Genomic DNA, 10,010 nt, shown 5'->3' with positions numbered 1-10,010 from the left:
AGACAGCCCATAGAGCATTTTCCTAGTTGGTGATTGATACTGTAGAGCCAAGCCCATTGTGGGTAGCTATTCTGAGGACGGTGGTCCTGGTGCTCTCTCTCCAGACCCTGAGATAACAAGACGGGCTAAGCAAGCCAGTAGGCAGCACGCCTATTCATCGGCTCCTGCCTCCAGGTTCCTGCCCTGCTTGAATTCCTGTCCTGACTTCCTTCAGTGATGAACAGCTGTATGGAAGTATGAACCAAATAAACCCTTTCCCCTCCAACTTGCTTTTGGTCACAGAATTTCATCGCAGCAATAGGAACTGTAACCAAGATAGCATCCAAGGAGTGTGTTTGTTCTCTGCCACAGTTGCAATGCGCTTCTTTCTCGGCTATATTTCTGTCTCTTATTTTGTGCTTGGCTATGTTTTATATCTATTTGCATTTGGCTGAATTTTAGAAGTACTTGAGATAAGAATTAGGGTAGAGTCAAGATAGTCTTTAAAAAATTAATAAAAGGATTGTACAGGCGCCGGGGATGTGGCCCGGCTGGCGGAGTGCGCCCCCTAGCGTGCACGAGGCCCTGAGTTTCGGCCCTGCAAGCCTGCAATCTCCGCAGTTAGGAGAAGCAGCGGGAGGAGCAGAAGTTCAAGGGAACATCCTTGTGATGATGAGGACTGCCGCTCCACACACACAATTGTATGTAACCACTTAGACAAGAAATTAGAATTGAAAAGTCAAGTTGCTTGTTTTATTTGTAAATCAATTTCTGAGGTATAATTTGCATGAAAACAAAAAACTGTTCTGGAACTAGAGAGGTGCTCGGAGATTAAGAGTTCTGGCCTCTTCCAGAGGACCCAGGTCCAGTTCTCAGACCTACATGGCAGCTCACAACTGTCTGTAACTCCATTTCCAGGCGATCCAAATCTCTAATCTTTGGTCTCTGAGGGCACTAGGCACACATATGGTGTACAGACACACACCCAAGAAAAACACTCATGTACATTTTATTTTAAAATATTTTTAGATTTATTGATTTTATATGTGAATGTTTTACTTTCGTGTGTGCATGTGCGTCATTTGCATGCCTGGTGCCTGCAGAAGTCAGAAGAGAGCATGGAATCCCCCGGAAGTGGACTTACAAACTGTTGTGAGCATCTTGTGGATAGCGGGTATCTAACCCTGGTCCTCCGCAAGAGCAACAAGTACTCTTAATTACTAAGGCATCTCCACAGCCTTCTCTGCACTTTCTCAAAAAGTGAAAGCGCACTGTTCTCGGAAGTAATTCCATGGGTCTTAAGAGATAAGTATGCAAAACCAGGATATAAAACACTGCTGCCCCCAGAGCATCCGTGTTCGTTAGACAGCTCTGTGCTTCGGCTGCTGCCCCTTAGTTTTGACTTCTCTGAGATCCCAGTCACACACCGGCACTCTTTTGTGTCTGGCTTCTTTCACTGAGTATACTATTTTTGAGAGAATCTCATTTTAAGGCCTGTTTTGATAATTTTGTCAGTTGTTTGCTAGATAGCATTCCACTGCATGAACAGTCAACTTAAAAAAAAAAATTAGTGTGTGTTTGTATTTATGTGTGTGTTGGGTGTTTATGTGTGTATGTGTTGTGTGTTTGTGTGTTTAGGTGAGTGTGTGTGTTTATGTGTTGTATGTTTGTGTGTTTATGTGTGTGTGTGTGTGTGTGTGTCATGGGGAGCTCATATGGAAGTATGACAGCAACAGCTTGTAGGAGGTTTTCCCTTTCTCCAGTGCGGGTTCCAGTGATTGAACTCTGGCTGTCGGGCTTGGCAGTGAGCCGTCTACCCACTGACCCACTTCACTAATGCCTAGTGTTTTTGAGAAGGAATCTCACACTAGTTCAGGCTGGCTTCAAACTCCTGACCCTCCCATCTTAGCTCCCAGGTGCTGGGCTGTGGAGAGTACAGCCATGCCCAGAGCCTTTGGACATATCTGTGGGTGCTTGGTCTTTCCAGCTGTGGCTATTATGACCAAAGATTCTCTGTGCTCTTGTTCAGAGCGTGTGTTGTCATTTCTGTTGGGTGAGTACTCAGGTCTCAGAGTGTACCCGGAATATTTAAGTGGCTGGGAGATGACACATGGAGGCCAGTGCTGTTGGAAGAGGGTTTTTATTACACAGTTTCCAAGAAGAGGGCACCACATTGCACACTGCCCGTGGTAGGGGGAGAAGCAAGGAAACACGAAGGCTGGGTTAGGAGTCAGAAGCAGGGGTGGGGGACCACAAGCCTGCATTTGGGCTTCTGTGGTCCATAAAATGCAAAGCAAGACAGGAGAATGGCTCAGGCCTGGCCCATGGCCTCATGTTTGGGAGGTGATATTCAGAAGCTCAGTAGTTCAAGGCCGGACTCAGCTACATAGCAAATTTGAAAGCAGCCTACACCCATATGAGACCCTGTCTCAAAAACCCATCCACCAAAATAAAACAAATACAAACAACATTATCATCATCAACAACAAAACCCTTTTGCTCTCAGAAAACCTCTAGTGTAGTGTTAGTGTCTTAATACACTTAAGAGATAACAAACACTTTATTTGAAGCAGGGTCTTCAGCCCCATGAATTAACAAAACCCACAGACTTAGCAAGAAGCTACTGACATCGTGATTTGAGAAACCTGCAGCAGGCTGGTCAGAGTTACTGTCTGGCTGTGTGGACATGAGGATTCCCTGCGCAGAGAGATGATAAATTGGGTGCTTAATAACGTATAAAACATCTTTTCAAAATGTAAGTAAGGGACCCCAGGAGTCCCTTAGCACAGTAGAATCTGCGTCTCGAGACTCCGAAGCTCTGGGGCTTGGCACATGGAGCGTCACCCCTGCCTCTCTACAACGCCCTTTCGGTGCTTCAGGTAGAGCAGGATGGCACCGAATGGACGGTTACTAGAGAGGTAGAATCTTGGATTTCACCCACTTCAGGTTCACTGTAACCCAATCTGCATTTTCACGAGTTTGAGACACGGATTCACACCCGGCAGTTTAAAAGCTGTCCAGCAGATGGCAGGTTTGCGGCAGACACGGATTCACAACCAGCAGTTTAAAAGCTGTCCAGCAGATGGCAGGTTTGCGGCAGACAACCCCTAGTTGGAGCCTCCAGCCACCCAAGGTTGTAATCCTTGGGGTTTGATGAGAATTGGTGTTGGAAGATGTGAACTTGACCTTGGAATTCTGGGAAACGGATGGTGGAGAGAGCCCACGGAAAACGCTAATCAGAGAGTGGCAGGTTGCCCTCCCTGGGTCGTTACAGCAGTGGACGCACAACCTCATTGTACAAAGAAACTGAAGCCTGAGAGGAGGCTCGGCTAGGGCTCCGCAGTAACAATACAGCTGGACAGACCTGGAGGGCAGGTGTCTGGCTGCAGGATTGGCTGAAAGCACCCGGCAGGGCGGGAAGCCTGCGCATCTCTCCCAGCTCCCAGCTCACTCAGTTTGGACCGCTAATGGCCTTGCTCAGCACTCGGGCCCTGGATGTAGCCATAAGCATGAGCCTTAATGCGGAACACACAGGACCAGCTCTGGTTCCTAGGGAGTGCTGCGGCACCCTGACGTCCTCTCAGCCTGTGGCTAGCACCAGCTCAGGTTCCCTCACTCTGTTTTGTTTTCCCCTTTCAGCTCTGAAAACAGTCACTTGAAAGCTGGGCATAGTGGCCCAGGCTTTCATCCCAGCACTCAGGAGGCAAAGACAGGTGGATCTTTGTGAGTTTTGAGCCCATCCTGGCCTACAGAGTGAGTTCTGGGACAGCCAGGGATACACAGAGGAACCCTGTCTCAAAAACAAAACAAACAAAAACAAAACCACCAAGTAAACAAACAAACAACAGTCACTGGAAAAAGAACAAGATCCCTCTCTCTCATTATTTGATTTAGAGTACATTTGGATGGTATAGGTTTCATTAGAGCTGAGGCTACAAAGTTTTAAAAGGTTTGGGGGAGAGAAGCAAAATTTCTATTTCTCATTTCCATCCGGTTGTTAGCAGTTAGCAGGAGTGCTAAATTAGAACCGGCAATGTGCAAAACTTTTGACAATTCCTCAGATTAAAGAGAAGGACCACAGAGTGCAGCAATGCTACTGCTGAGTAGATCTCTGGGGAAAACAAAACCAGCACTTCCTGCTCATTGCAACTTTATTCACAATGGTGATGAATGGTAAAAGAAAAGGCGGCATATACACCCAGCAGAACTCTAAACCCCTGTCACTTGGGACAAAATAGATGATGAACTTAGAGAGCCGGCAAGCGGTAAGTTTTGAGCTGCCCAGAGAAGATACGCCTCCATGTGCTCAGGGAGCCACACGGTGGAGTGTGGAGTCATCGTGCTGGTCCTTGAGCATACGCTTCTGTGAACAAATCTCTAGCCCTGTGTCATGGACATGGTGAGTTGGTGAGGACGATGCTAGTTCAACAAACGCTAAGAAGCAGAGTCCTCATCTTAAACATTACACTGTGCATGGTGGCAGAGGCAAGGGGACCTCTGTGAGTTCAAGGCCAGTCTGGTCTACAGAGAGTTCCAAGACAGCCTTGGCTACCTAGGGGAACCCTGACTCAAGGAGGAAAAAAAAATTTCCCTCAGATTTAGTGGTGGCTTACTCCTGGAATCCTAGCACTTAGGAAACTGAGACAGGAGAATGGTACCTGCTTGGACCATGTAGTGAAGGCCAGGTCAAGAAGGAAGGTCTGGTAGATCCCACATCCAAGACAAGTGACAATTTCAGTATGGCCTGGCTTTCTCTTTCTTGCCTTCCCCTTGGAGAGTCCACATGGAGTCCTCGTCTTTGCCTGTGGGTTAGTGTATTATGAACAACTCCTTATGATCAGAACCTCTGCCCTCTGTCCATGGCATAGGTCCAGAGATTTTCTCACAGAAGTATGTGCTCAGGGACCAGCATGATGACTCAGTGGGTGAAGGTGCTTGCCACAGAAGCCTAAACCTGGAGACCTATATTGGATCCCTAGAACCCACATAAAGATGGAAGGAGAGAACCAGTCCCACAAAATGTCCCCTGACCTCCACACGTCTGTCATGGCATGTGTATGCACGCACACAATAATAATCGCTGGAGCCCACTGGCAGAGTCAAACAGTTCTTGAGTAGGAAGTGAAGAATGAAAGAAAATTTAAAAAACAACACACTACACATGGGATCCGTTGGAGAGGGCTGCCAGTAGAAACTCTGCACCGGTTTATTCCACAGTCCCTTCTTATAGTCAGAGCAAAGCCCCTTGATACAATGAAGGGATTCACTGAGAGGTCAAACTTGTTTACCTCGATCACCTGCTGGGTGATAGTCACACAAACAAAGAAAGTGAACTTGGCAAAACATCCTGCCTACTGTCTGAAACAAAAGGAGTGAACTTGGCAACACATCCTGCCTATCCCTGTCTCCAGGTGAAGGCCAAGGTGAAAACATGTTTTTTGCTGAGAACTCAATAACAAAGCAACCAGACAAACAAGCAGCTCTCCGCAAATAATAAATTGAAAAATTAAAAAGAAGTTTGTACATAGGTGTAATTGTTGTCTCCTATATATGACATAGAATACATGTGATAAATCAGGGGATAAGAAACTGTGCAGGCAACTCAGGTCAGGGATGCTTTAGGGACCATCATACTAGAAGATAGCTTTTACATAGTCCCATTTTCCCAGCCCTGGATTCACACCAGCTGTCTCTGTCCATTTTGCATTGCTATAATGAACTACACAGGTCAAGTGCTTTATAAAGAGGTTTACTGAGCTCAAGGCTCTGGATCTCTTCTCCCTTTTCTTCTCCTCTCTCTCTCTCTCTCTCTCTCTCTCTCTCTCTCTCTCTTTCTTTCACTCTCTCTCTCTCTCTCTGTTTATTTTGGGAGACACACTCTCATACTGTAGCCCAGGATAGCCTGTAACTGATTATATAGTCTAGGCTGGCCTCACATTTATGGCAATCCTCTAGCCTCAGTCCTCTCAGTGCTAGGGTTACAGGCATGAACCATCCTATCTACCTTCATTTGTTCCTTTTTTGTTTTTGTTTGTTTGTTTGTTTTTATTTTGTTTTTGTTTTTTGGCAAGATCTCTAACTTGCTGGGTAGCTGACAGTGGTCTTAGATTCCTGATCCTCCTGCTTGTCTTTTTAAGTACTGGGATTAAAGGTGCACTCCACCACATCCTGCTTTTCAAATTAATTTTTTAGGTTAGCATACATGGTAGGTTTCCTCATGGTAGCTTGGATCCTATATATGTGTAATTATACTTCATTCTCATTTGTTCCCCTCCCCAACACTGCTCCCACATGTGCCTCCCTTCTCCATCTGGTCCCTTCTCCCCTACCCCAAATCGCTTATTTCAATTTATTCTATAATTCATCCTTTAGAGGATTAAGACATTTGAGATACACACAGACACACACACACACACTCCCAAGGCAAAATCAGATGGGGAGAAAATGTGGTGAAGGGAAGCTGGAAAGAAAACAATGATTACAAGACCAGGTTGGGTGTGGTGGTACCCAACTTTCAGCCTCAGAGGCAGGTAGATCTCTGAGTTCAAGGCCAGCCTGGTTTACATAATGAGTTCCAGGATATCCAAGGCTGTGTGGTGAGTCTGCTTCAAGAAAAAAAAAAATCTCAATTGTGAAAAAAAAAAATCGATTCATTTCTTTCCTTTAATGGAATTACCTGTAAGCAGGTTCTATTGGAACAGGCTAAAAGGAACCATCAGTCTCAGTCAGGAACAGGCTGTCTTTCCTGGGATCTCCACAGGTTAGGAAGATTTACCCAGACCTTCCGAAACTAGAGCTCTTGTTGGATCCTCCCCTACCCTCTCAGAATCCCCTGACCTCTTCACTGAGTGCCCCACCCCATGGTTCCCTTTTAGGACAGCAGCTGAGGGGTAGGTGGCCCCATCCATAGCATCAGAGGTGAGCCCCGCTGGGCATCCGGCTTTCACGTGCCACTATGCTTGATTTGTGAGGTAAAGGAGTCCCCCAGGTTAGTCCCTGCACCCCAGGCACTTGTTCTCTGGCTGTGGGAACCAAAAGTTTTTACTCCATGAGTGAATCTGGAAAAGGAAAGCTGGCATAGGACAACAGCCACAAAGAGCCAACCTGAGAATGAGCCTGACTGAAGAGAGAATGAAGCTGCTGGGTCTGGCTCAGCTTCCGGAGAAAGCCCCATTATTTTTAAATGAATTTGAGCAGAGTTCACTCTTTTTCTCTGCAAAGGTCCCTGGTTGTCGGGACACCCAATCTCTAATGCTGTTGAGGCTGCTACTGACCATGTACATGTCCAGACCTGCAGGCCACAGCCTACCACACCTGTGCTGGAGCCAGCGGGGAGAGTGCTGGGCTGACGCCACTGATCTCAGAACTATTATAGTCATTGGCTTTCTCCTGCTTTATATATATATATATATATATATATATATATATATATATATATATATGCTAATATGTATATGTATCTATGCACTTAAAAAAATTCCTTATCCTCTGGGCTGACCTGGGGGACTACTGGGAGATGTTGAGGCTGTGAGAGTTGCAGATTATATGGGGAAGAAATCAATAAGAGCTGCTGGCCCCAGCTATGCCAACCTGAGCACTTAGTTGCTGGATCAGGGCTGGGGAGAGAGAGGACACAAAGCTTTCCACGGTTCCCTCACAAACAAGTCTCATCAAGCAGGGTTACAGCCTTCTTTTACTGGTGCTAAGACTCAAAAAGCAATGGAGGCATTGACCACTGTGATAGCAAGAGTGATATTCTCCAAGCTTCTCTTCTACAAAGTTAATTAATTATTTTAAATATGTATGCATGTGTGCAAGTGCATGCATGTCCCAGCATGCCTGAGGAGGTCAGAGGACAACTCTTGGGAGTTGGATTTCTGTTACCTTGTGAGGTCCAGGGTGCAAGCTTAGGTTGTCAGGCATGTACCTCTACCCACTGAGCCATCTCCCTGCTTGCACACATTCACCTCTACCCACTGATTCAAGCTGCCAGCCCTTTTCATGTTTATTCTTGTCAAAAACAGCATTGGGTAATACCAAAGCACATGCCACAGTCAGTAGGTCCATGCTGGGCAAACAGTGGACAGCACAAACCAGGTTCTGCATGTCTCCTATGTGCATGGCATTGTCTCTGCAGAGATGCGCACCTCTTCTGGACATGAAAAAGCTGTTCTGTGATACCACTGAGGTTGAGCACAAAGCCACCAGCCAACCAGCCTCTCCAGAGATGTGAAGGATTTTCCTTTTCGCCTGTTGGACAGAAACATCATTGCTTATGAAACATTGGTAGATAAGCAGGTTTGTTTTTAGTCTTGGTCTGGAAGTCATGTCCTTGGGGAAGTCCCTCCTCTTCATTGTATCACTCTTTCCTCCTAAACACAATGAAGAGTTTGGAAGTCCTGCACTGTGGCAGCATGGATTCAGTGACAGTCACTCAGTTAGGTGTTTTTGAGCCACGAGGTTCCTCACAGCAGCCTTCACATCCTTGTTCCTCAGGCTGTAGATGATGGGGTTCAACATGGGGGTTACCACCCCATAGAAGAGGGAGATGAGCTTGTCTGCAAGGTCCTGCTTGTCTGCCCCCAGTGGGTCCTTGGACTTGGGCTTCCCATACATGAAGAGGATGGTGCCATAGAAGACGACCACCACAGTGAGGTGGGCAGAGCATGTGGAGAAGGCCTTCTTCCTGCCCTCAGCTGAGGGGATCTTTAGGATGGTCACAAGGATGAAGATGTAGGAGACAAAGATGAAGAGGACTGGGATTGCCAAGAAGATCATGTTGGCTACAACCATGCTGATGACATTGATGGAGATGTCAGCACAGGCCAGCTTTAAGACTGCCAGGATCTCACAGGTGAAGTGATTAATGACATTGTCCCCACAGAAGGGCAGCCGCATTGCCAGAGATGTCTGCACTACAGAATTGGTGACACCACCTGCCCAGGAGCCGGCAGCCATGGGCACATAGGCAGCCTTGCTCATGACCACAGGGTATCTAAGGGGGTTGCAGATGGCCACATAACGATCAAACGCCATCATACTCAGGAGCACACACTCCGTGGCTCCCATGGCAAAAGAGAGAAACATCTGCACAGCACAGCCTGAGAAGGAGATGGTCTTCCTGGGAGTCAGGAAGCTGTCCAGAATGAGGGGGACAGAGGAGGTGGTGTAGCAGATGTCCAGGAAGGAGAGGTTCCCCAGAAAGAAGTACATGGGCGTGTGCAGGTGGGGGTCGAGGATGGTCACCAGGATGAGGACCCCATTGCCCAGCAGGATCACCAGGTACATCAGCAGGATGAGCACAAAGAAGGTTTTCTCCAGCTTTGGGTGGGCAGAGAGGCCCAAGAGAATGAAGCCTGTCACGGGGGAGGTCTCATTGGATCTGTCCATGGTACATCCGTTTTGAAACTTGAGGGAACTTGGCAGTCAGCAACATTCTCTTATTCCAAAAGCTCCTGGGCAATCAATCAAAAGCCTTGTCCCCAAGCAGCTGGAGACACACTGACAGTCTTGCAGTCTCTATGGAGATGCTTGCTTCTAGGAAATACACAATAGAGAGATATTTAGCTTCCTAACTTAGTAACAAGTTAAGTTGGATGGTCCTTCCTACAGAGGACAATTCGAAAAATGGCAAAATGTATAAGACATCTCTGTAAAGCATTGGAGAGAAATAAGAGAAGTTATATGGATAAGATTCTGGGGAAAACGAGGGTGCAGTGGAGTTAGCCTAGTTCTTGAAGTTTTTGTGGGCTCTGGAGGCCACCAAGAGGCCTTAGTCCTTCCCTGGCAGCCTTGTGGAGATTAAGAGCAGGGTTTAAAGCACAAGGACCAGTGTGCAGGGCACCCATCCAAAGTAAGCTCCTCATCTTTGCAGTGGGACCTCAGGCAGCACCATAGGACTAAGGCAGATCAGGAGGATGCAGGCATTTGCGAGCGCTATTTCACCATCAGGTCTTCTGAGCCTTGGGACTGGACCGCAGTGGTCCCAGGCATTTGGTGTGCTCAACTTCACAACAGAAGCAGATGCAGAC

At 47.0% G+C, this 10,010-nt stretch overlaps 1 protein-coding gene across 1 annotated transcript; it reads right to left on the bottom strand.

Moving 5' to 3' along the window:
• Positions 1-8,202: 8,202 nt before the first annotated feature.
• LOC110540158 (olfactory receptor 13C7) lies at positions 8,203-9,406 on the bottom strand. Its single transcript, XM_021626976.2, has one exon. The coding sequence runs from the start codon at positions 9,367-9,369 to the stop codon at positions 8,410-8,412; it is 960 nt and encodes a 319-aa protein (XP_021482651.2). The 5' UTR covers positions 9,370-9,406; the 3' UTR covers positions 8,203-8,409.
• Between the last annotated feature and the right edge of the window lie 604 nt (positions 9,407-10,010).

Source organism: Meriones unguiculatus, chromosome 1, assembly GCF_030254825.1.
Source record: "Meriones unguiculatus strain TT.TT164.6M chromosome 1, Bangor_MerUng_6.1, whole genome shotgun sequence".
Classification (NCBI taxonomy): Eukaryota; Metazoa; Chordata; class Mammalia; order Rodentia; family Muridae; genus Meriones; species Meriones unguiculatus.
This window is presented reverse-complemented; position numbering and strand designations above follow the sequence as displayed.